The sequence below is a fragment of the Siniperca chuatsi genome, linkage group LG15 (assembly GCF_020085105.1).
Source record: "Siniperca chuatsi isolate FFG_IHB_CAS linkage group LG15, ASM2008510v1, whole genome shotgun sequence".
Lineage (NCBI taxonomy): Eukaryota > Metazoa > Chordata > Actinopteri > Centrarchiformes > Sinipercidae > Siniperca > Siniperca chuatsi.
In genome coordinates, this window is record NC_058056.1 from 21,567,341 (window position 1) to 21,593,363 (window position 26,023).

The 26,023-nt window shown below is 39.8% G+C and overlaps 2 protein-coding genes across 4 annotated transcripts; both read left to right on the forward strand.

Moving 5' to 3' along the window:
* Positions 1-7,252: 7,252 nt before the first annotated feature.
* On the forward strand, positions 7,253-25,596 carry nkx2.1 (NK2 homeobox 1). Of its 3 annotated transcripts, XM_044166171.1 has the most exons (5): positions 7,253-7,674; positions 8,250-8,331; positions 8,815-8,886; positions 23,323-23,560; positions 24,299-25,596. In XM_044166171.1, exons 4-5 carry the CDS (start codon positions 23,344-23,346, stop codon positions 24,970-24,972), a joined length of 891 nt encoding a protein of 296 aa, XP_044022106.1. In that variant the 5' UTR covers positions 7,253-7,674; positions 8,250-8,331; positions 8,815-8,886; positions 23,323-23,343; the 3' UTR covers positions 24,973-25,596. The 3 variants fall into 3 exon arrangements, with proteins under 3 accessions (XP_044022106.1, XP_044022105.1, XP_044022104.1); XM_044166170.1 differs by lacking the exons at positions 7,253-7,674; positions 8,250-8,331; positions 8,815-8,886 and adding exons at positions 19,840-19,928; positions 21,632-21,674; XM_044166169.1 differs by lacking the exons at positions 7,253-7,674; positions 8,250-8,331; positions 8,815-8,886 and having other exon boundaries at positions 22,049-23,560.
* Positions 13,938-16,156, forward strand: nkx2.9 (NK2 transcription factor related, locus 9 (Drosophila)). Its single transcript, XM_044166178.1, has 2 exons — positions 13,938-14,841; positions 15,124-16,156. The coding sequence occupies exons 1-2, from the start codon at positions 14,682-14,684 to the stop codon at positions 15,690-15,692; spliced, it is 729 nt and encodes a 242-aa protein (XP_044022113.1). The 5' UTR covers positions 13,938-14,681; the 3' UTR covers positions 15,693-16,156.
* Positions 25,597-26,023: the final 427 nt, after the last annotated feature.

A 26,023-nucleotide genomic window follows, 5' to 3' on the forward strand; every position in this document is an offset into this window, starting at 1 on the left:
TTGAAATCAGGAGGCTGGACTTCCAACGCTTCTCCTCAGCTGATTGGCTCGGCTCTCCAATAGACTTTCGAGATTTCTCAGAGCTGCGTTGCTATTGGTCCAAAAGTTTGACATGACAAGTCCACAAAGATCCCCCCCCCCTCCAGTCCTCCTCCTCGTCCTGCTCTCTCCCACCAGAGAGCAAAGCTGGGGATATACCACCATGAATGCGTTTGTTATTGAGACAGATAGGGTGAGTATAACGCAATATCAAGATTTTGGATCAGCTCTTCAGCTTTTCAACAGTGACGTGGCACTAAATATATAAAAATGCGTAAAAAGCTCCAGTGGGAGACCATCACAACGAACCATCACCTGAAAAAATTAATATTTTCATGAAAACGCACAAACCTCTGCAATTAAAAACCCCGTGTGACTCATCATTAATTTAATCTATCAGGTTTGTTTTGATAAGAAAGATTAAACCTTTTGAAAATTGTAAACCTGCGTTTGGGTGGCTTTACGCTCCACTACAACAGCCTTCATCTCAACCTTTTAAATGGCATCATTAAGGAAATGGGAGGAAATGAATGATTGGTTTTGAGTAATGTAATTGGCTGCGTGATGTTTGTAAATTGTATCTCAGTGCGCTTTAGGATTATCACACTTTCTCATTTGCCGCCCATGTTTTTACTCCCCTTTACGCACCAAGCATCGACTGCTACACTTTGTAAAACACGCCAAAAAGAAATCCTTCACGGGGATGATGTTTTGCTGAAAATGAAGCGATCAAAAGGGGGACATGTTTAACCGTTGGAAAGAATCTGTATGGTCATGCAGTTTGAAGATAAATGGCAGATTTAAACCTCCGCCAGATTTATCTCTTGTGCCAATTTTAAATTAAGTAGTATGTGATTTATTTAACATTACACTTCAAGATGTTGTTTTAACTCAATCATTTTCTCTTTTTCATCTCATACTGTAAGTCCATTTGATACGCATTGTGGGTTTGCACCGGACAGGCCAAATGTTGCCTCTCTTGCCAATTATGCACAGCAAGCTTTGACGCATTCAGAACTCTTATATGATAAAGAAATGACCTTTTTATGTCTTAACCTTTACATAATTACCTTTCAGACTCAATTCTTGCAGGCCAATATCTTAAAAAGGGATTATTTCTAACTTTACTACCTCTGCATACGTGCACTCGCTGTACAGAAACACCACTTGCAAGCAATAAGAAAGATTTGTTGCTTCCCGACACGAGAAACAAACACACGCCATAACTTTGCGCCTTCACTCTCTCCACATTTTGACACATGCTTTGGGTTTTCTCGTGTCATATTTTAAAAAGGCCACGGCGCATGACTGACCTTCATCTCTGTACAACCTGAAGGGATCAACGTGCATGTAAACATCAAACGGCGCCCCTGTACAGCCGTGCAATTAGGAATATTGTTGAAAACCTCTGCTGACATTAAACACCGAAGCGGCTGCGAAGGGCAAAAAGTACACAAAGTATTCTTCAGTATTTGTTTCAGCATGCACAGCTCTCTGGGCTAGATACCGCAGGGTAAACGTACTATACCTACGTTTTTGTTTAGTTTTCCCACCTTTTCAGGATGGCATAAATCTCTGAAATTACACAGATTACAATGTGCGCCTTAAAAGTAATACAAGCCAGTAGACGGATCTTTTAAAGATGCGTAAAGTAACGCTTTTCTGGAGATATTTTCGTTTACATGAAGGGTTATTTGCCTTAAGACGACCGACTGGGGGTCTTAGTTTAATAATTTTCTAAATTTACCACCGCTTGTGCCCCCCACCTGCCTACCCTGCTCAGCTCCCAGGCCACTAATGCGTCAAGGATAATGTTTACCGTGGGGAAACGTGCTCAACTTGTTTCCATTGAGGTACCTCTGGTGGCTGAAATAACAAAAGGTCAGTGGTGAGGGATCAGAGGTCTCCGCAAACTGCTCCATCTTCAGCATTTTTAGACTGAACGGACACCTTCCTCCGTTTTTTTCTGTGATATAATAGATGTCCACTTGAGGACGCGTGACGCTGCAGCCCAATCACCAGTTTTTATACGTGTTCATCTGATTAGTGACATCACACAACAGCTGGAAAATATTAACATTAAATCGCTGGTTGAAATAAATAATTTGCAGGTTATTGAAATCAATGTTTACAATTCCCATGCAGTCAGACAAATTATGTGATTATTAGGCCTACACTAAATCATTGCACTAGCCTGTTATAATTATTATTTATTATATTATTATTATGAGTTAAAATTGAAAGCGCATAGCCCTGGTTGTTAATAATGATTTCCAGACTACATGGCTGTCACATGCACGTACAGCTCACAAGCCCAAACTCGTCCATGTCGAATTGAATTGTTCATTCCGCCTGTGAAGGAAACGCATCACTTGTCAGACAAATTGTGTAACGATGGACTCAAAGCTCCGACTGTAGCTCTCTGCAGGAGACAGGCCGACTTATTCCCTCATCTCACACTGTTTCTCTGGATTTGGCAGCAGGCTTCTGTACAAATTCTGCTGTGTGACAGCGGGCCTTCACATAATAGCTATTGATCATATTTGCTGCTCAAGTTTTAAGATAAAGGCACCTTTATATGCAGATTTTACTTACCTGCCAAAAAAATAATTAAACAAATTTTACTTGTCTTGAAAGCCATTTTTGGTATGATGGATTTTCTTGATATGCAGCAGGCAGAGTATATTGGACTATTGTGCTTTCACGGTTTATGTGCAACAATGTGCAAAGCAGAGTTTACATCCCACAGTCTCAGTGTGCCTCCATAATCTATACTTTAATGCTTGAGGGACATTTGGTAAATAATATCATAATCTGAGTTTCTTGCACTTCCTCCAGTGGAAGCTGTTTGCAGCAAAGTGACCTGCAGCCTCTGTGGAGCCCCCATCCAGTCTCTCTAAAAGTTAATTTTTTTCTCTTCAAAAAGTCATTTTACAAATATATATATATATATATATGTATGTATATAACCTTTAATTGCAAGATAATATAATCAAATTTTATGTAGCCTAATTAAACTCTTGCGAGATATGGATGAACCTAAGATAGCTAATGATTTATATCAGGATAATCATAATTCTTTTAATTATTCAATAATCGCTCTATTATAGTGTATTAATTATGCCATTTGTCTCTTTTGTTTGCAGATTTGTTCTCCTATTCACCTTTTGTGGAATCAGCTGTCGTCCCAGCTGGATCGTGAAGTTGCTTTATACTGTATACTGGCTGATCTCGTACCTGTTTACATCACAGCTTTCTTTCATGTCAAAGTGTTTGCTTTGGTCATAATTGAGTTCACGAGTAGAGAAGGTCCTTATTGACTCAAGATGAAGAAGCATAGGCTAAATATATTTTTTGTGCTGCTTCTTTCTTTCTTTTTCTTTCCTTTTTAGATTTGTCATTAAGGTGCCAACAGGATGAAGTGGAGAGAAACTAAATCAATATGCCAGCCTTCATCAGGTAAATATGTCAGCTGTACATCATTATTATCTCCCAGTGTAGCTTCAGAACTGTAATGACCACCGGTTGGATGTCATAGTTCTCCCACTTCATTCCCTGAAATCCCCCAACATGAACACACACACCTTCAGCCTCTCTCAAGGATTCAACTTCTTGCTAGAACATAAAATATCCACAATTATAAATCACGCGCGGAGATTTGAGCAGAGGAGAGAAAACTGCCGTGCCAACAGTTTGTTTACATCTCTACATACTGTACTTGCAAAACAGCTGTAAACTGTGATGGCAGCCACTCCCACCTCAACTATCTCCTTCATGTGTGAGCAAAGTAACTTTAACCACCTTTTCTTTTTAATTTCCACATTTTCAACAAGTGAAGACATGAGGACCTTTTTGTTGTCACCACAATGAGAGATGCAGTGAGAAATACCTGCCCTGATTGCGTAGGCTGGAACTTTTTCCACATCTAGTAACATTTGAAACAGGCAAAAGAGTTGCGGGTTGTTTCAAGATTTCGATTTAGTCTGATCGAAAAATGATAGTTTGTATATACCTAAACAGTTTTCTTATCACAGCAGCGGATCCACATTTCTCCTCAGTGGAGATCAGTATGATCCACGATGTTGCTGTAAATACAAAGTGGTTAATGACTAAAAACAATCTCAAATCAAATCAATATTTTGAATCTTCTGGAACATCGTCCACTTGGTATATTTAACATCATCAAAATGAATCTCAAACAAAATGTCTCTCATAATCAACATATATTCTTCATCTAACAGTGAGACTTAAGCTAATTTATACACCATCAGCAACCGAATTAATGCAAAACTGCAACGAACTCAATAAAAAAACGACGTCTCATGTTGTGAAACCAAAATAATTTCACGCTTGAAAGATCGAATCAAAACTTTAAACTGTGAAACTATTTTTGGATTTATTGTCATGATTCGCATTTATAATCAGCACCTCTCAGTTCCATTTGTGCTCTGTAAAGGATGATGATGATGATGATGAGGAGGGAGTGGATTCCGCTTCCTCCATCAGCCATCAGCCATCTTAATGTTTCACCAAACAGATTAATTAGAAGCAGGTCACAAACATTATTCCTTCATTAGTTTTTTGAGCAACCAAACATTTCTTCAATCTCTTAGTCAGTCACATTTTATCTTCATCTTCCAGGGCTGCAAGACGTTGAATGGAAGCCTAAAGAAATAAACTGACACACTCGACAACAAATCAGCTAAATCACCAAGTCCCACAGTTTTAACTTCGTCATCATACAAATAAAAAAATAACTAAAACATAATATCAGAAGCTCAAATTAAAATTTTAAGTAAACGAGTTAATACAATTTCGAAGTTTAAAAAAAGACTCCATTGGCTGTTCAGTCCTGGTTTTTGTTTCTCAGCTGTAACTTCATGGAAAATAACATTTTCGATGTAGGGGACAACTATAACAACTCAGCTATAAAACAATAGCAGTAATTTGAGCTGTTGTCATTTTGATTTTGTACTTAAATATTTTCCACCATATTGTAAAATGCTATTTCTAAAATTATTATTATTATTATTATTATTATTATTATTATTAGTCCTACCTATTATCATTAGATCGTTCACAGCGGTGCAGATTTTCCATGCAGTGATTTAGTTTTTGTCATAATCAGATCCATCCGCGTTAAATTTATTGCAACTTGACATCATACATGACTTTGTATCAGTGGGCCTGAACTTCAACACTTCAAAATAACTTCTTCTATCGAGAGAGAAGTAACAGCAGATGGGTTGAGACGCATTGACTGTAATCCGTCAATTTATTCTTCTCTGTGGTCCAAAAAAAAAAAAAGTGCAGGAGAAACTTCATAATCTGCGATAGATGCAGAGCCGCTGTGCTGCTCAGATTCTCCGTGGAGAAAAGCTGCAGAGCGGTGAAAAAAAAAAAAACGTTCCCGGTTTAATGTTCCCAGTAAGATCCTGAGGGAAATCCAAGTCACCACTAATGGGTTATTACGGGGACGCGCAGTGATTTCTTGCTTCACAGAGGGGCTGGAGGTCTGTCATCTCATACTAACTGTCCCCAAACTGACTGACATCTGCAATGACACACATGCGGAGAGTTATAGTGTGTGTGTGTGTGTGTGTGTGTGTGTGTGTGTTGCTTTCAGGAACAAGGCCCAGCACTTTGTCACCCAAACGCACCACTAATCCGGGTTATTAAGGCGGAGAGGGAAGTGGTGTCGCCTCCAGCTGTTGGATACAAATATGATAAGACTATATGGAGCTTTAATATGTGGAGGCTGCTGCTTTTTTAGGGAAATGCCATCACTCGGGCGCCTTTAAAATAACCCGCACTGATGACTCTAACCTTTGCAGCCCAAACGGCGGTGACACCATTAAAGTCTTTCTGCAGGTTAGCACTTCTCCCGGGCTGAGTGGCCCGGTAACTTTAGTGCGGCCTTAATGAGGACGAACGCGGGTTAACGACGTATGTAGTCGTGTTTCAGAGGCCAGGCCTGGGTTTCAGCAGAGAGGGACAAAAAGAAACAATATTTACGACACTTTTAAGCATACATCACTTTGACATCTGTTCGTCTGGCACCTGGCATCCATTAGTATTAAATATTTCATTCCGCCCTAATTTGGAGCGCTCTTTGTCCCTCACCAAGGACATTGGGGAAAAAATGGAGAGCTGTACCTTCAGTGCGCTTTCACGCGGCGTTTCTTTTGTGCAGAAAAGTGCAAATGGGGTGTTGATACAGACCACACCGCCGCGTTATGCGCTAGACTTGAGGAATCGTTGAGTCATACCTGGATTGGAGTTATATTAAATTTCCTCATCCATTAAGACCCCTGCATAAGCGCAGAAACATTCCTGCAATTAGTCAGTTTTGGGCACACGAGCGTCAGATTGTTACACAATGTTATTAGATTACTGAGTGGACTGAGTGTTCAATATCCTCATAAACAAACAGAGGTCGACCCGGAGTCAGATGTATAATGTCAGTGTGAATTGTGACAAAGCACACGTCCTGTGATATTTTTGTTATTTAATTAGCCGGCATGGAGCCTGCCAGGAAAATACACGCGTAAAAGTTAGGAATGATAGAAATTAGAATAACTATTTTTTTCTCTCCTCAGTAGCCCGGTGACCTACAGTTCAGTTGTGTGTGATGTAGATCTTTCTGCTTAATGAAGAGAGCAGTTCACAGGATTAACGCAGCACTGAGGCCTCCTTAATCTGTTCGGCTTGCAGCGTGGTGACACTCCCAACATGCAAATGACGTGAGACGGATGCACTGCATTGCCAAGTTTAATGACAAGCTGCATGTTGGTGGAATCTAAAACAATTTTGGCAGAAGGTACAGTAAGGCGAATGAAGTGCTAATAATAGCATCCAGTTGTTGAGCAACAGATGCAGATGCTCCTAAAAATCTGTCCAGTTGTTTCCTGGTAGCCAATAAGGCAGAAATGTTAGTGCAACTTCTTTCATTTCTCTGCCGCCTCCCTGTGTGTCCTCGTTGGTCAGGCTGTCTTCAGAGGGTTACTGATGCTACTGAGTCAGACTGTGACGAGAAAGCCTGTTTATTCCTAGGTACAGTGGCGCCATCTAGTGTACATTTCGGAATCAAATGTCAGCCCTCACTGAAAAACTTTTTCAAGAAAATCAATAACTCCTTAGCTCCAACCACCATTCACTGGATATAAGGCATTTTAATAGTCTGTAAGGTTAAATATTGATATTTTTTAATTTTGTCAGTTTATGCATTTGTGTATTTATTTTAATATTTCTCTTAAATTTTGTGTGCAATCCTCCTGCTTTTATTTGTCATTCTTCTTCTTGTGCATGAAAAAGTGTTGATCTGAGTTGTTTTTGGCCATTAAATTGGCCTTCAGCGGGCGCCTCCCCTTCGAGGTTTTCCGGGCACGTCCAACTGGCAGGAGACCCCGGGGTAGACCCAGAACACGCTGGAGGGATTATGTATCTCATCTGTCCCGGGAACGCCTCGGGATCCCCCAGGAGGAGCTGCAAAGCGTTGCTGCCTCCTGCCACTGCGACCCGGCCTCAGATAAGTGGAAGAAAATGGATGGATGGATGGAAATTGGCCTTCACTTGCGGCGGTGGAAAGTAGCTAAATACATTCACTCAAGTACTGCACTCCAGTACAGTTTCGAGGTAAATGTACTTGAGTCTTTTCTTTTCATGCCACTTTTTACTTCAACAGCTTTAGTTACTTTACAAATTAAGAATTTTGCATACAAAACATACGAAGAGCTTCTAAAATATTAAGTTTTGTTATAAATTCAACTACCCAACAGTTTATACTGTACTGTAAGTACATCTGAAACGATTAGTCAATTAATCAATTCGTCGCTGCTTTTCCTTTGAATTGTTTTAAAATAATATTTTTCAGTGTGGTATTAGTGCTTTTACATAAGTAAAGGATTTGAATACTTCCTCCACCACTGGCTGCAACTACATTGCCCTATAGGATTTAAATAAAGGCTGAAGTGAACTGAGCTCCACCCACAGTTTGTGGTTGGTTAGAAAGGGTTGGAGCAGGGCTAACGTGAGGAGTCTGTCAGGTTTAATGTGTGACCTGTAGAGGGCAACCAAGTATCACACATGTCCAACAAGTCAGATGTAGCAATGACAGTCTTAATAAACTGTCGTTTGTGCTGAGAAGTCAGAGGTTTTGTGTTCAGGAAGTAACAGACTACGTTTTTTTTGTTTTTTGTTTCTTGTTTCAGGTTTGTCCAGAGATTGGCAGCGACTGATACCTGTGTCCTCTGTTTCCACAGTGCTTCTCAGTTTGGAACAGGACTGAAACAGGTAGAGAACTGCTACTATTTTGCATGGGAGTTGTAATGAACAACACCTTTTATCTCCATACAACCTCATGCCATAAAGTCTGGAGGGTAAGAGCAATAACGGTGTTGATGAAACAGTGCCTAAAAAAATACAGACAGCTGCATATTTATGCTTTCTAAAGGCATTATAAAACAAATATATCAGATTTTCTTATTCATCAAACGTTTGACGACAGAAAAAGAAAGATGATTATCATGTTGCATCATGTTGACATTATAGACACAAGACAGTAATGAGTACAGTCAGACTTGTTACAGTATGTAGTTGTTTAATACAGCCTGGCACTCTGTTTTCATATTTGGTCTTGTTATAATTAAATCAGTGAGTAGATATTTTCAAGGTGTATAATGTTTACTTATATGTATATGTTTACATGTATTTCCTCCTACGACTTTACTTCTGTAAATGTTTATTTGGCAGCTTTGTTTGATGTTTCCTACATAGATCTGATATCAACTTATTGGGACTCACATCAACACTGGCGGGCTGGGACGATGGCAGGTGTGGAAATAACAAGTGAGTAATATATAATATTTCATTATATTTGAGAGAATCTCTTTACTTTTGCATGTGTTTTTTCACATTGAAGTGTTAATACTTCATCACTCTGTATATTCAATCAGAACAATGACTGATTACTCCTGACTTTATTATTGGCAGTGGTGGAAAGTAACTAAGTACATTTATTCAAGTACTGTACTACAATTTTAAGGTACTTTTACTTTACTTGAATATTTCCATTTTCTGCTACTTTATACTGCCACTCCACTAAATTTTGGAGATTCAGATTAATAATACAAAATATAATCAACAAAGAAATTATGATGTATTATTATAGGTTAAGATGAAACTTTATTGATCCCTGGGGGGAAATTCACAAGCAGCAGATAAAGTATGTAAAGGAGTTAAAATTATCCCCACCTTTACCAGCTTCATCATTAAAGTGATTAACACGTTAATGCATCAATAATTATAATCCAATAATTTAATATATATTATTCGAAATGGACCATTCTGCTAATAAATACTTTTACTTTTGGTACTATAAGTATATTTTGATGCTAATACTTTTGTACCTTTTAGTTAAGTAAAAATATGAATGCAGGTCTTCTGTCTTGAGTCTTTCTACACTGTGCTATTGGTACTTTACTTAAATACAAGATCTGGGTATTTCTTCCACCTCTGATTATTCATCATGTTGCATGCACAGAACTGAGAGGGAACATTGCGGCTTTCAAGTCCATTTATTTTTCAGTTCAATACTAAAACATTTAAAAATGTGATTTCTTTATGTTAAACTGATCTGAAAGTATATAAATAAATACAGAATCAAGGTTTAAAATGAAATCAAAGCATAATGGAATTGGCAAATCAAGAACACAATTAAGCTTTTGGCTTCCCTAAGACTGTGGAATACTTCTTCCAAAATATCAAATCATCTGGACTTCTGAAGTCCACTTAAATTGGCTTTTCCCAATGTGTGACATGTTGTTTTAAGTGCCTTTGCTCTTAATTTGTACATTTAAACACACTTTATTTCAATAATGTCAGAACTTTCCTGTTGTTGTCCCACTTTTGCGCTGATTTGTAACTCCTTTCATGAAAATCACATTGGTACACACTAGGTTTGTGTGTTAAAGCACCATGCAAACAAACCTGACTCTTTTTTTGACACACTTTCACTAAGCAGCACACACAGCTGCTACATGATCAAGCAGCCTCACAAGACCCCAGTTTACTACAGAGAGGGTGATGAGGCTGCCAAGTAATCATCCCCCGTAGCCCCTCTCCAAAATGCTAATGGTATTTACAGGACTGGGAGAAGGGAGAGGACACCAGCGGCAGGTGCAGCTGCTGGAGCATCATGCTACACTGAGCCACCATACTGCACCGAGGAGTAACAGAGGGGGCATTGTGGATGTTTTAGGTGATGGATAATCAGTCAGACTGAGATCAGATAAACATCCTGGGCTTTATCTTTATCTTTGGTTGACTCACAATTTGAGCCACCATATAGCGTTTAGAACTGGACAACAAACGTAACAGTGGACATAGTGGCGCCATTGTGCATGTTTGGTTAAAGGACAGTAAGTAAGATAAGCAGTGATATCAGATTAAAGAATGTTAATTATGTAAAGATTTATTTATATAGCACATTTCAAAACTCAAGTTGAGTCAAGTGCTTCAGAATAAAAGCAGTTAATCAAAGGTATTCACACTTTTATATCTTCATGCCTCGACTGTTGTAATGCTTTGTTTACTTGCCTTAAAGGGGAATGCCACCAATTTTCACATATCAAAGTCTGTTTACAGGTGTTTGGGAGCACTACTGCATATGTGAAAAAAGTTGTATGAAGCCTAAAGAGCTGCGTGAAATCTGATAAACTGACTCAAGTGATGTCACTTGAGTCAGCGTCAGTTGAGTTTGAAAATGAAAAAAATCTGGGGATGTGGAGTTAGAAAGAAGTGAGCTTACCAGACCTCTGTAGCCCACTCTTCATCTCTGCTTGAGGTTAGCGGCTCAAGGCTGCATTAGCCGCTACTAAAATGAAACGCCTGAATCTCCCGACTGAAATGTCTGTGGTCGAGTTGCATTCTGGGTAATGTAGGTATCAAGTTTTGACATGGAAGAAGAATGATTAGAATAATAAAGACGATGGCTGTATTCGGAAGCGCCTACTACATACAACAGATGAACGCAGTATGTACTACATACATAGTAGTACGTAGTATGAAACTGTTTAATCGATTTATTTTGTAGTATGCTAGGCCAGGCTTAGCCGTTAGCCGATTTCCGGTTTTGGATAGCGGAAGTAAACAATAGGAGGAATATAAATGTAAATGCACTTACAACATTTTTTTTCGAATTTAATCTTGCGTTAGAACAATTCACAATTATGACTAGGCTACAGCCTGTCTGTAACGAACACATTGCTGCAACTCATAAGGTTTAAGTTAAGCCAGCTAAGCTAACATTTGATATCACAAAGACAGCAACTTTATACTTACTTATTGAGCTGTCAAAAAGAAAACAACACGACATACATGACTTAAATCTAACGTTTAAGTTATATGTGTGTGTGTATATATGTGTATATATGTATTTATATATGTATTATATTATATTTATATATATATGTGTATTATATATTATATTTATATATATATACATGTATACGTATATATGTGTGTGTATACATACGTGTATATGTGTGTGTTTATGTGTATATATGCGTGTGTGTATATATATATACGTATGTATGTTTGTATGTATGTATATGTGTGTGTGTGTGTGTGTATATATATATGTATATATATATATATGAATGTGTACGTACGTGTGTGTATATACTTTACGTACATACAAACGTACATACATACGTATATATACGTATGTATGTTTATATGTATGTATGTACTTGTGTATATATGTATGTATGTGTGTATATACACATACATACATACATACATACATATGTGTGTATATATACATAAATGTATATACATACACACATAAGACGTTTTCTACTTCACTGAAATGTCCATTTTTCAGTGTATGTGCACTGAAGATATTAAGTTTCCTCTTTACACTTGTGTAAGTTACATATTGGACCATGATTGTTTGACAAAGTCATATGGTTAAGTATACATCTGGAACTGAGACTTAAAGTGAGCAAAGAGACAAGCTTTCCACCTTCAGCAGTTTAAGGTGAAAACAGCTTTCTAGTGTCAAACTCTGCACATAAATCACTCTGCACAGTGAAGCTCAAACATCCAAGTGAAGTAACAATTAAAAAAAACACATTTTGGTGTGCAGGGGGAACATTTTATATAGAATTTCAACACCGGAGTAAACCACTTCGTGTGGTTCAGTGTTAAATTACAGGCTTGTGATTGATCACTCTGCAAAATATTCATTGAGGCTCTTTAGTTGCTCAGGTCTGAATCCAGAACCATGTGAGAAAAATCTGCATTTGGCAGAGAAAGGGATTGGGAATGGAGAGCTGAACAACAGAGTAAATATTTGGCAGTGGAGAGCTCTTGGGAGCTACAGAGGACCCTCTCTGGCTGAAGCCTGCGGGTGTTAAATAGATTAGGCCTAAGTGGCTGCTGGGTCATTGTGGACAGAGAAATTCCCGCTCTTTGGACATGACTTTTCTTTGCCTTTGCGTGTTTTTGCTCTCCAATCGAGTGCCCTCTGTAAACTATCCACTATAGCAAACCTGCAGTACTGTAATCCGCTGGTGTTTGTCAACCGCTGTGAGGTTCTTGTGTACACAGACATGATGCTTGAAGGGGGGGTCAGTCCTCTCAGTTTTTGGTGATAGCAAATTTCATCTTAAAAGTTGCTTAATAGTGTTTATTTTCCCGAGGAAACACTTGTGCGTAATGTGCGTAAAGGGTTTTATTTGGAAGAAAACGAGAGATGTCGGAGCATTTTGGGGTGATAATGCAGGTCACCGACTTTGTTGAACTTTAAAAATATAAAAGGAATTTAATACGTCCTGAATCAAACATGTAATATTGCTTCGGACTATAGACTTGGCGACAGTAGACGCAGAGCAGTAGATAGTGTCCCAGATCCTATTCAGCTCCATTCAAAACCATGACAACACGGAACAAGCTCGGATTTATCCTGCAAAGTTAAAGGACATTGTGCCGGGGCGTCAATCAGGCATTATTGCGGGACTGAACAAATGCAAAATCTTGACTGGAACAAATGCTTCCAACGGGTCTCGGACGCGGGGCTACATTTTCCCCTTTTGTTCCCCTCCTCTGGTTGGCATGTATTTGTGTTCCCTCTCGTCCGACCACCCAGGACGACTGGGGAGGCATGTCCACCACCACTCTCCTCCCCGGCCTCATGCACCTCGCTGAAGTGGATGAGGGCCGATATCAATATCAAATACGAGGGGGAAAAGCCCCCACATAAGGCTGGATTCAGCTTTGCATTTAATGCGTTTTATATTTGTGGAGACAAAAAGAGCCAAGATATCAGCCTGTAGGCGTCAGTCTGGATAGGGAATGATCGGACCACTTTAACATAACGTTTAATATTAAATGAAAGAGATAAAATAATCAAGAAAGATAATGCATTAGAAGCCACAGTGTTAACTGTGAGTTCTGTGCGTGACGCATGATGAATGATCAGTAATTTATCTTGATTACCAATTAATAAAATCTTGTCATCAATCACTGCTCCACTTTGTCAGAAGCTGAATAAGGCATTTTTGAGGTTTGGCATAAAAAGTATTTATTGTACAATTAATTGGCATCTGCAATACAACTATTATTATAATTTGTAACATTTAATTTAACCCCCTTTTTAAACATTTCTAAGCACTATAAACATTTTTAAAATGTTTATAAGGCACTATAATTACAGAAGTACAATTATTGAAGACATATTTTGTATTATTACAACTGTGTTTTACTACAATGTCTTTTTATTTATGTATTTATTGTGTTTTTATACCCTCCCCACATACTTATGAGTTAGAGTTGTTGACAAATACATTCATAAACACGTACTTCTGCTTATGACAACATTATAGTGTGTTTGAAATCCATTAATTGAATCTTAAAGTAAAGTTTTACCATTTTTTCAATTTGTCATGAACTAAAATATCACAATAAATCATCCAGAAAACTTAAAAAATATTTTCCTGTTGAGTATTCCCTAAACACGTCAAAGGAAAAGCATGTTTGGGAGCCCTCCACCATCCATAAACGTCAAAACGTCTCACGCCTGCAATTAATACGCCTCTAATAGACGTATTAGTTAAACCAACTTGCAGGCATCACGCTAATTGCTCACTTTGTATGCAAATGTTGGACACGTTGTTTGGGCGAGAACAGGCGAGAGGATGGGGGGGTTGACGATGGGACGGGCTCTGTTGTCAGTTGCCACCCAAGACGTGATTCAGCTCCAACAATTACCATTATCTGTTTCCCAGTTTGACGATACGGGACGAATCTGTAATGATGACGAGTGTTTCCTTCGCTGATTGTTGAAGCTTTCTCCTTAGTCCACACCTACCATCATTGGGTGACAACACTCCGCCATTCAGGTACTCAGCGGAGGAGGAGGCTTTATAAGGGAGCAGCCTTGTGTTTGCAGCTTATGGAGTGCTGTTTGTGTAAACACTGAGCCCAGTGCACACATTGGTTTCCGAGCTGGTGTTTGGACAGCGCGTAAAGTGGAGAGGATCCGCTGCGTTTTTCTCCTCCTTGGATAGACTTACTTTGAGGGCTTCCTTATTTATTTATTTTTTTACACAAAACAAACCCGGATTGCACGCTCGGACGCGATGGCTGCCCCGACCAAGTTCAGTTTTTCCGTCAGGAGCATCCTGGATTTGCCTGAGCAGAATGCGGAGGCAGCGCCGCGGTCCTCCCCGGTTTACTCCTCCTGCTCCTCCAGCTCGCCGTACACCTCCTGGATGGACTGCGACCGGAGTCCTTGCATATGTGAGTAAATGCTGATGTTGCTGAATTTGTGGAATGCAGTTTTTTGAAATATCTCTCGCCCTACCCTAGAAATATTGTCATTTTTTATTTGAACAGCTTGTAGCTTTATTTTGAAATTATAAGGAACCTTTAACCTAGATAGTTAGATATGGATAGAAAACTATGCGCCCTTCTCAGCTTTATTTTGAAATTATTTGGAATAGATAGATAGAGAGGAGGCTAGGAAAAAAATCAATTATTTCTATATGAGTTTGGACTAACCTGCATTATTTATTTCTACAGCTTCTGATGAAGGGAGTCTCGAGGCCTCCCCCGACTCCACCAAGCCGGATGACTCGTCCCTGGACTCGGAGCCCGACAAGAGCAAGAAGAGCAAGAAGCGCCGAGTCTTGTTCTCCAAGGCCCAGACCCTGGAGCTGGAGAGGCGCTTCCGTCAGCAGCGCTACCTGTCCGGCCCGGAGAGGGAGCAGCTGGCTCGGCTCCTCAGCCTGACCCCGACCCAGGTGAAGATCTGGTTCCAGAACCACCGCTACAAGATGAAGAGAGGCCGGGCGGAAGGAGCGCTGCAGGACTTGGAGATACCGCAGCCTCCGGTGCTGCGCCGGGTCGTTGTTCCGATCCTGGTCCGGGATGGGAAACCTTTTCACACCTGCATACTTGACACGGAGAAGGCGGGCTGCATAACTCCTTCTCAAGCGGTACCCTTTCCCTTAGCCTACCCGTCTCTTCAGCATCCGTCCCCCGTCGCTCTTCCTCCAAGGTACCACCAGCACTTTCCCTCCGCGGCGGCCTCCAGATTCGCCTGGAGAGACTTTTGGAGCGACTCGGTCCACTTTAATTCTTTCAAGTGAAGGCCTCATTTCAATGCACAAACTCATTTAGAACTGCATCAAATGTTTTCTGAATGTTTTGCAAATTTTCGAGCAACTAAACATTTAGATTTTCACTATAGAACGAAGGATATTTTGCACATTTTATTTTGGTATTTTGCGAGTGTTTGTGACTATTTTTAAAATAGGCTACTGACAATATTTTGTCATACATGGGCTTACTGGTGTAGCCTGTAGATTTTTAATTATCCGCTGAGATGATTTATTTGTATGTGAAACTGTTTAAACATAATATTTGTATAAATAACTTTTGTTGAAGACAAATAAGGTACAGTAGGCTTTAGGCGGAGATAGAAGAGGTAGCAGCAAAGCCACTATTAGCCTGAATGTTTGAAGGAAAAAATAATGTTATTTGTTGTCTTTAAGGAAACGTTCTTTAAAGGTGTTGACTGTTTTACACTGTTTCTTTTTGTGAACACATTTATTAATAAAAAGTTTCTCATATTTTGTATGATAAATATTACTGTGTAATGTGATTTCTTTGAAGTTTAGCCTCCCAAAAAAGTGTATAATTTGCATGCATCTGAAAACAAAACAAACAGATGCACAAACTAACCTTTTTAAAATGAATTTAGTTTAGCTTTTCTTGTTTCTTTGAAAATAGTTTGTAACCTTTCCAAAATGTATTCAATCTAGGCTTTAAGTCTGTTCAATGGTTTTTAAATCATGTAGTCTAAAATATATTTCATTTGTAAAATCTAAAATATGTAGCAGGTCATGAGAGGGGCCCAGAGGCTTTTATAATGTTAAAAAAACTAATTATGCACCCAGAAGCTGAGCAAACATCACTCCTAAAAGGACTGGATCTGGTTAAGCATAAGAATACCCAGCAAACATTACAGCCTCTCTCTAGCACCCTGTTGTCGTCTGGGCCCATGGGCTGCTTTTCACTTTTATACAATTAACTTTTGTTATTCTGAGGCAAGTGGGATAAATACGGCTATTACACTCAGGCTTTATGTGGAAGTCTTGGTTTGTGTACTGTAGGTTTGAAGAGGATATGATTTCTGTGGGTGCAAAAGGCTGAATTAAAGGTGGGTGATCAACTTTCTTCAAGCGCTAATCCTAAATATGTTACTAGACAGGTGCAGTTAAGGACAAAGATGCTTTTTACTATCCAGAAATATGCAAGAAAAAGAGTTTTGTTTTGTTTTTTTGACTTGTTTTTTGACTTATTACAAGACACAGCAGATTTTACAGTGTTATTAAGTTTCATTGACAGTTATTTGTGCACTCAGGCAGTGAAATGGCTTCCAGTGAGCATGGATTCAGAGGAAAGTGTCGATTATCATGTTCTCAAAGTTAAAAATACTACTGAGTTTCCTCATTTCCACTCTCATTCAAATATCATGAAAAATATGCCTCAGTGTTTAAAATCATGTCAGTATTTCATCAGTGACGAGGGGGGTCTTCTGCTTTCACGCCCCCTATAATGTTGTTTGCTCGTCCTGTGACCCTGCAGCCCATCGTCCCTGTCACCTGGTCCTTTGTCCCCCTCACTGGGGCCACCTTGTATCACATATGGAAGGGACTGGCCGAACCCCTCAGCTCGCTGCATCTCCCCTAAACACTCTTTTTGTGTGCGTGTCTTCCTGTGAATGGACCATTGTCCCTTGTCCAAAAGAAGCCGAGACAAAATCTTTAGTGTTTCAATTCCCATGATGTTTAATCAGTCCCTGCGACAAATTTATGAGGTTTAACTGCACAATGGTGTTTTAGAGCATCTTGGGGTTTAGGGGTGACAAAGACAGGCTTTTAGAGGTTGCCATTGGTTTTTTAAGTTGGTCAGAGGAATTGTCTGAAAAGGATGGGCTTGTATTAGCCTGCCCATCCTATAGTTTTACTCACTGGTCTGTCCCCGGGGCCCCTTTAAGGAAAGTTGTAAGGTCCACATAAACTAGGCCACAGGAGGAGTTTTGTTAAGTTAACATCTATTACGTATTAGGTCTTAATGGCCCTCAGACTTAGAGAGACTGAATCTATTTTTCAAATTTTAGCACAGATAATTTATTGGCAAACTTTTTGCTGTTACATATATGCATTTTAAACACTTAAGTTTCTCAAATATTGGCCTTTGAAATCTTTTTATTGGACACAATTTGTTATAGTTTGTGGTCATCCATTTGCAAACAGAATGATTGTGTCAAAATGTGCAGTTTAGGCTGCAAAGTTAACAAAGTATAATAGTTTATATACTCAAAAACTGGCTACTTAACATATTGTGTCCTCTGGTGAGATTCTGCACCACTGCTTGATTAAAGACTCTTTTAAACAGAAACAAAAAATTGGATTTAGTTAAAATTTTATATGCAACGTCAAGAAAAGATGAGAATACAACTATATTGGTAGCAAAATGTGAAGGTTGTGATGCCTGCTGCAGCTCAATGAAGCTAAATGATGGACTAGTATATAATGGTGCAGTCAGAGTTAATTCAGTTAAGATATGTATGAAGCTGAACAAAGCCAATCTTAAAGTTTAATCAAGTGTTGTTTGGTTTGTGTTGTTGTGAGCAGTTCAACCAAACTGTTATTTTTCTTATCTTTTAGTGTTTCATTATAATACATTTTTTTAGAGGAAAGAAGAGGTAAAAGTATCTGCTATCTCACAAAAGAAACATTAGACAAAAATCTGAAAATATCAACATGATTTTCAATAGCGAAAGTGTATTTTCTTCTTTCTTATTCACTCATTCATTTATCTCAGGACCCCTCCGATTTATCATGCGATCCCTTCAGGGGTCCACTGGGGTAAGCGATAGTTGAGGATCGTGTTAGAAGATGATGTTCATCGTGCCTTACAAACACTGCAGACAGTAGTTATTAATAATGGTGAACATTTGCCATTCTTAACTACAGTAAGTGAATCAGAAAGAATAAAACTGTCCCATTATCAGCTTTAATAAAAAAAACCTGACAGTTGTGTTTAGCTTCAGCTTAACACAGTCAGAAACATCTCAGACTAAATGTAGGAATGCCTTAAAAACAAATTTTAATACAAATAAAAATACTCTGCTTGAATAAGAATGATTTTTTTTCAATCACCTTGTTAAAATGTCTACTATCTACTTCTTCTACGTCATTGAAAAATCCAGAATGAATATGCTATCTGCTATTACAACAATGGCCTAATTGGGCAGTGATCTGGAAAACACACCTTTGTGCCCCAAAAGTTAACTGGTAATAAAGTTAAAGGTTATCTCACCATTATCTTCGGTTCAGTCACACACAGGCTGAGTAACACCAAGGGAAGCATATTTTTGAACATACCATTGATGCTGTAAATTAAGTCTCTTGTGACAAATTTTAAAAAGTTAAAAACTTTGGGAGTTTTTGTGTATGTTTCCAAAGGTCAAAGGTCACACCAAAGGTATAGCTAATATAAGGTTTAAATTTGAAAACCCATGAATGGCTCTAATGGCCCCAAAACAGATGTAGTCTACATATTTAAAAAGAAAAACCTCGTTTTTAAAGTTCCTAATTGGATTTGTTTTGGACATTTGTGCATGTTCATAAATTCAACGTTTTACACACAAAATGCATTTGTTTAATAAAAGGCCTAGTTGCTAATCCTCCTTCAGCCTATAACTTTCCTATCAGAAATAGCTTGCTGTATTTTGCACGTACTGAAATCATTGACGCTGTTAATTGTAGTGACATGCTGTCATCTTCCCCATCTTCATAAAATACTCGGTGTAGAAACTCTTTGTTGTTTGTAATACATCTCTCCACAAGATGGCGGACTAACACACCGTATCATTACTCACCTCCTTGGAACAAATTAGACCAAACGGTGTGTTTAGTTTTTTTGGAGACAGACAGTCTCATGGCAGACAGTCGGTGATCCACTAGGGGTCGTGCTTCACTGGAAAAACACCACGCTTCACTCTTTGAATCCCCACTTTGCTTCGCAGCTGCTGATTGGGTGAAGAAAGATGGCCGCCGATAGTGACGTGCGGCTGCTTGGTGTGACGTCATGCGTCAGTAGGAGTAGAGTTGCAAAAAGTCACTTGTTCTCTGATGACTTCTGTTCTTTCCCCTTTGTGATGTACAGTTGAAATGTCTGCACCATAAAGCTTTACATCTCCACCCCTTTCTAGTGTGGAAAGACTGGATTGGATAAATGATGTGGAAACGACGGTTTATCATTAATCAGGCTGACCCTGTAGTTCACACTTCAAAGAAAGATAGGCTCACGAGGTCAGCATCAGTTGAAGTCTCATGTGTGATGGTGAAGCTTTTCTTCTTTTTTGTCACCTCCTTATCAGCGTCTTTTTCGCCTGCAGTTCATTTCCTGGTAGAACAAGAGTTGTAGGAGTTGTCGCGGGGAGTCAGAAAAAGTTTTGAGGAGCAAAAATCCTCAGAGGAGCCAACCGTGCAGAGCAAGAGGCGGCAATTATTATCCTTAGTCTGTTAACATTAGATTTAATAGAGTCTGTTTTGGGGCTGTAGACATGCAGATACCATGCAGGCTTGGGATTGTGGCATAACACCATGATGATATTTAACATAAATTGGACCTCAAATGTTTTGAATGCAAAATAGTCCAAATGTAATACCATTAGATCCAGATGTGTTATTTTATATACCCTTTGAGATATGTGCAATGGAGACAAGTGTGCGGGTGTTTTGATTTTTTTTTTTACATTTTTTTCACTTGATGATGATGATCGTTTTAATATAAATTCCTATCAGGTGCATTTAATGATATTTCCGTGCTTACATCTCTCTACAGTGTCGCTGTAGCTATCCCTATGATATTTTTTATGTGGCCTAACGCCTAAATGTTTGCAGTGAATTTTGTATCTTTATAAGAAAATATTATTGTTTTTTTTATGGCTAATAATAAGAATCTTCCTTTTCAGTTTTCATTGCAAACACTTATTTTTTCCTGTTTGAAGTTGTTCTCTGGATTATATCCTGCACCAATCAGTTCATAAACAACAACCTGAAGCCTCGATAACAAAGGCTCGGTAGCCTCATACCCCCCACTTCAAAGTGTCCTCATTATTCGGAGGAATTAGCCGGAACATTTGGACTAATTACCGCTAATTGGCCATAATAGCCGTGTGCCAGAACAGTAAAAAGGTACTGATTAAGATGATTAAGAATGTCTTGCGAAATTCCGTAATTAAGGAAAGCATAAGCAAGATTTACTTTGGATGCAGAAACATGCTGTAATTTTAATTGCCTGCGATTATATGGCCTGCGAATTATGCGCTAGCACCTCGGCTATCATCCAAACAATTTATTTTAACTGTAATATTTAGGCTTGCACTATATGATAATATTGCTTCATTAAAGAAAATTGTAAGGCAATAGGAGGGTATGGATGGTTGTGGTGTGTATAGTGTGCAGGGTTCTTTAAATCGGAACAGTGCACAGATGATCCTGCTATAACAAGCAAGCAGCCGTGAAATATGCGGGCAGAAGCCTGTAAAACACAGAACTGTAGCTGATGATCCCCATGACAAACTGCCAGTGATCTGCATGTCACTGCAGAAATGGGACTTTACTCTGCTGCTGAGTCTGGCTTCAGTTTGACAGCTTGTTGCTGAGGGGGGTGGGGTGGGGTGGGGTGGGGGGAGTGGGGTAAACAATAAAACTAGTTAAAATGTTCTACAGCTTTATTTTAGAAATGAAAAACAAGGAACACGGGTTTAGAGTCACATTGGAATAAAACTGATCACACTATTACAAATTATTGTGTCTGCCACCAGAAGACGCTGTGTTTCTTCAATTCCTGTATAAGGAAATATCGGCTCAACCTGCAGGCACAGACTTCTTCTGTTAGGACCTGCTGGCATCTGCTGCTGCTGCAAGACTGGCGTTAGACCTCCCCGCAAGACCTTTACAAAACCGAAATGTATTAATAATATTTGCTTTATTATTTTTTTCTGTAGCCATAGGCGCAGCTCCGGTATGATCCTGACATCCACAAATTGTGTAAGTTAGAAGTTATTGTATCAATTTGAATTCTTATTTTCAAATGTTGTGTGTCAATAATATTGTACCTAAAAAGCAGTAGACAGGATAAACTAGTAGCCGAATAATGACTTGTACTTAAGGCTACTGCTTTATATTAAAATATTGACAAGCATGTAGAATATGTGCTCTTACTGGAATAAGCTTATGCACATTTTTTTAAGTACTGGTATTAGTAGCCGATTAGCCTTTCCAATAAAATATAATATGAATAATATGAATAATTCTCCTCCTCCTGCTATTACCAATAATAACAATAATAAAAAGACACAAATGGGATATTATTAGAAAAATTTATACATTTTAGTTTTAAATTCTTATTTTGGCGTAAAAAGCGCAGCAACAGTCACCTAAAAGCTTTGCGTAAAAAGGGGACTTTGGCTCGGAAACAAGGCTCAGAACAACATTTCTTGACTTCATTGCTGGTTGGGTGAAGCCAAAATCTTTGCTCCTGTTTTAAAAAAAAAAAAAAAAATTAGAAATGAGATATGATTGAGTTAAACTGTTATGGCTTCTTGAGCATTAAGGCGAGATGCTACTGAGGGCTACCTGGCGTTGTGCTGCAGGAGAGTACTTGAACGCCGTTAACTTCACATGAGAGCCTCTCCTACTCCAGACTCTATTTTGTATTTTTTATTTTTTTGGGGTTTTTTTTCATCGGGTCTCTTAGACGAGTGTGTGCATCTGAATTTAGGTAACACGCTGCTTACGTCCAATGATATCAAAAGGAAAAAAACGAGGGGGGTTAATCATTTACGCAGCCACTTAACACGCGGATGTGTATTTATTTACTTATCAGTATCAGTCAATTTCCCTCCCCGCAAGTGCACTTTTGCATGTCTGAGTACGATAAGGCATAACACAAACAATCCTGCAATCACTGGAGGCCTCTCATGGCCATTAAAAGTCAGTAGTTCAACTGAGGAGTGGTTCTCCAACTCTCAAGTCCATATAGGCCTCCTTTCATCAAGAGGCCCTCGTAAACATCACTACAGTTAATAAAGTGTATTGTGGTCAGTGCAGTCTCAAGGTGCAGCCGTGTGTTTATCAGCGACAGCAACAAGTCATAAACTCCAAATACAGCAGCTGCAGCGAGTCCGGACACCGCCTGCAGCCGCCGGGATGAACATTTATGATCATGTACAGCGCTTATGTTATTGTTAGTGGGAGGGGAGCACATGTCTTGTAAGTGAAATTACGCGCGGCGAAAGGAGGCTAGAGCTGTTTTGTATTGTTGCCGATGCCCCGCCTCTGATGGTAGCCTTAAACCTGGCACCCAGCTAAAACAAACCAAAGCCAGCACCGAGCTCCCACTCAATCCAATTAAGGCGGACTTGAGGCGCTCTCCTACGTGTTCATCTACCAGGATCGACGTTGAGACAACAGGAACCAGAGGGGCTTTGGCCAAAAAAAAAAAAAAAAAAAAAAAGAGGGAGAGATTGCCTTGCCTTCTAATTTCTCCCTCTCCAGCCCAAGAACAATGTCGATGAGCCCTAAGCATACGACTCCTTTTTCTGTTTCCGATATCTTGAGTCCCCTTGAGGAGAGCTATAAGAAAGTAAGTATGGAGAATAACAACTTGGGGGCACCTCTCACTTCTTACCGGCAGCCGCAGGTCTCTCAGGCGGCGATGCAGCAGCACCACATGGGCCATAATGGGACTGTGTCTGCGGCTTACCACATGACTGCGGCAGGTGTTTCTCAGCTGTCACACACGGCCATGGGGGGCTACTGTAACGGCAACCTGGGCAACATGGGCGACCTACCGTCCTACCAGGACGGCATGAGGGGCAGCACCACGGCCACCGGCTGGTACGGAGCCAACCCGGACCCGCGCTTCTCCACCAGTGAGTAGCCTGCACCTGTCCGGCTTTGAGTTATCGCAGGATGTATAATGCGGAAATGCAGTTTTATGTGCTTGCTTCGTGTTTATGCTGCATTTTAGTGGCTGCTGTATTGTTTCTGTCACCTGTGAGCGTTTGTGCGCCAAGGTGGGCACCCTCCAGTTTAGATTTCATCCGCAAGGTTTTAATTTAATTATTAGGAAGGGCAAAGATAAAGCTAAATCATGCATTTCATCCACAGCGTGCAACATCTGGAAAAAGTCTCACCGTAAGGAGCATTCATGCCGAAAATTCCCTCTAAGCATTGCCCCTTTATTTACGATAATTTAATGTTGTGTTAATGCTTTATCACATTAATTCAAGAATAATATGCTGTCAGTCATGAGCTATTGCTGCAATTTGAGATTTAGTTGAATTTGATAATGTATGAGTATGGACTTTGGCACGCATTAGGGTTTGTTTTTATTGATAGGGGCACCTAGCGCCTCTTTGGGAAGCATTTTGAGACTACTTTTTACTCAGCTGCTTGTCAAAACGTACACCATGTTGAGTGGCACGTTTTTGACAACCATAAAAATAATTATCAGGGTTGGAATTACAGGAATGTCAAGGTTAATGACATTATAACCCATAATTTTATCCATCAACAAGTCAATCAATCTTCGGACTTAGTTTTGCATCGTGCACTTCTGCAAGTAAAATCACTCATTTCATTGTATTAATTTGATGTTTTTTCCTCAGTTTCTCGCTTCATGGGCTCGTCGTCGGGCATGAACATGGGCAGCATGGGCAGCCTCAGCTCCCTGGCAGACGTGGGTAAAGGCATGGGCTCCCTGTCCAGCACCCCGAGGAGAAAGAGGCGAGTGCTGTTCTCCCAGGCGCAGGTTTACGAGCTGGAGCGACGCTTCAAGCAGCAGAAATACCTGTCGGCGCCGGAGAGGGAGCACCTGGCAAGTATGATCCACCTCACCCCGACCCAGGTGAAAATCTGGTTTCAGAATCACCGGTATAAGATGAAGCGGCAGGCTAAAGACAAAGTGTCCCAGCAGCAGATGCAGCAGGACAGCGGCTCCTGCCAGCAGCAGCAGCAGTCCCCGCGGAGGGTGGCCGTGCCGGTGCTGGTGAAGGACGGGAAGCCGTGTCAAGGCAGCGGCCACACGCCCACATCCTCCGCACAGACCCACCACCAGCAAGGGGGCAATGTCATGATCATGTCCAACAACACGTCCGGCCTCGGGCAGCATCAGGGCCAGCAGGTGGGAAGCACAGGTCACTCTCCAGATTTGGCTACGCACTCCTCCAGTCCGCCGTCACTGCAGAGCCAAGTGGCCGGCCTCTCCCACCTCAATTCCCCCGGCGCAGAGTACGGCTCGGCCCTGCAGTGTTCAGCCCTGTTATACGGCAGGACGTGGTGACAAGAGGCGTCGTCTATGATTGAAACCAATTCTATTTAAAGAAGAAAAAAAAAGAAACATTTTTTTTCTTTTCAAGACTCGACAAGTTTCTCTGTAAAATGTGCGCATCTGAACAAGAGCCGAGTGAAATCGGTGCAATTTTCACCTTTTGGACGGAAGTGTGACTTATATGGAAGGAAGGAGAAAAAAAAAACACTTTTGACCAGAAACTGCGGATGTGAAAGTCTTTGGATTTTTAATGTAAATTATATTGAGACAAAAGAAGAATCAGCAGTCATATAGGCCGCATTAGGTGGAAAAAAGTGAACCTGAACAAGGAGGCATATAGGCCTAAACTAAAACTGCTGTATATGGGTGACCCCCACCCCCACCCCCACCCCCACACACACAGACACACACAAATGACTCTGATTTAAATAGAAATAGAATTTAATGTAAGCCGTAGATCTAGCTTGTATATTTCTGTAAAAGGTTTGAATTTTAGCTATTTGTTGTACAAAGTTTTTGACGCTATTGCCGGTTTGTTGTCGTTTCATTGGTATTTGTACGTTTTATTTCTTTGTAACTTATATAGATATTTGACTTACTACAGAACAGTCCTATTAATAAATTATGGAAACAAGACAGTTAAGCTTTTTTTGTGAAATATGTCAGTGCGGTATTATTATTATTATTATTATTATTATTATTATTTTTTATTATTATTATTATTTGCTCGGTGTTTTTCCTTTTTAAAGGAGGTGACATCTTTATTGATTATTGGGCTTATTGCGAGGCATTTTTGTGCGTAAAAAAAAAAGATTATTTGAAGAACCATGTCGCCAAATAGGCGCAGGTTTGACCAACTGACAAGACTAAATACTTCCTCAACACTCAGGCTCTTATTGTGACATGACAATTAAATACTGGAGCCTACTTTTCTAGTTTTATTCTCTGACAAATCACACTCCGCTCAGGCCTATCGTTAAAGGCTGCAGCTCACACAAGCAATGCCCTGCAGAGTAAACTGATCTTTTATGTGCAGATTTTTTCCTTTTCTGTCTGTCTGTGT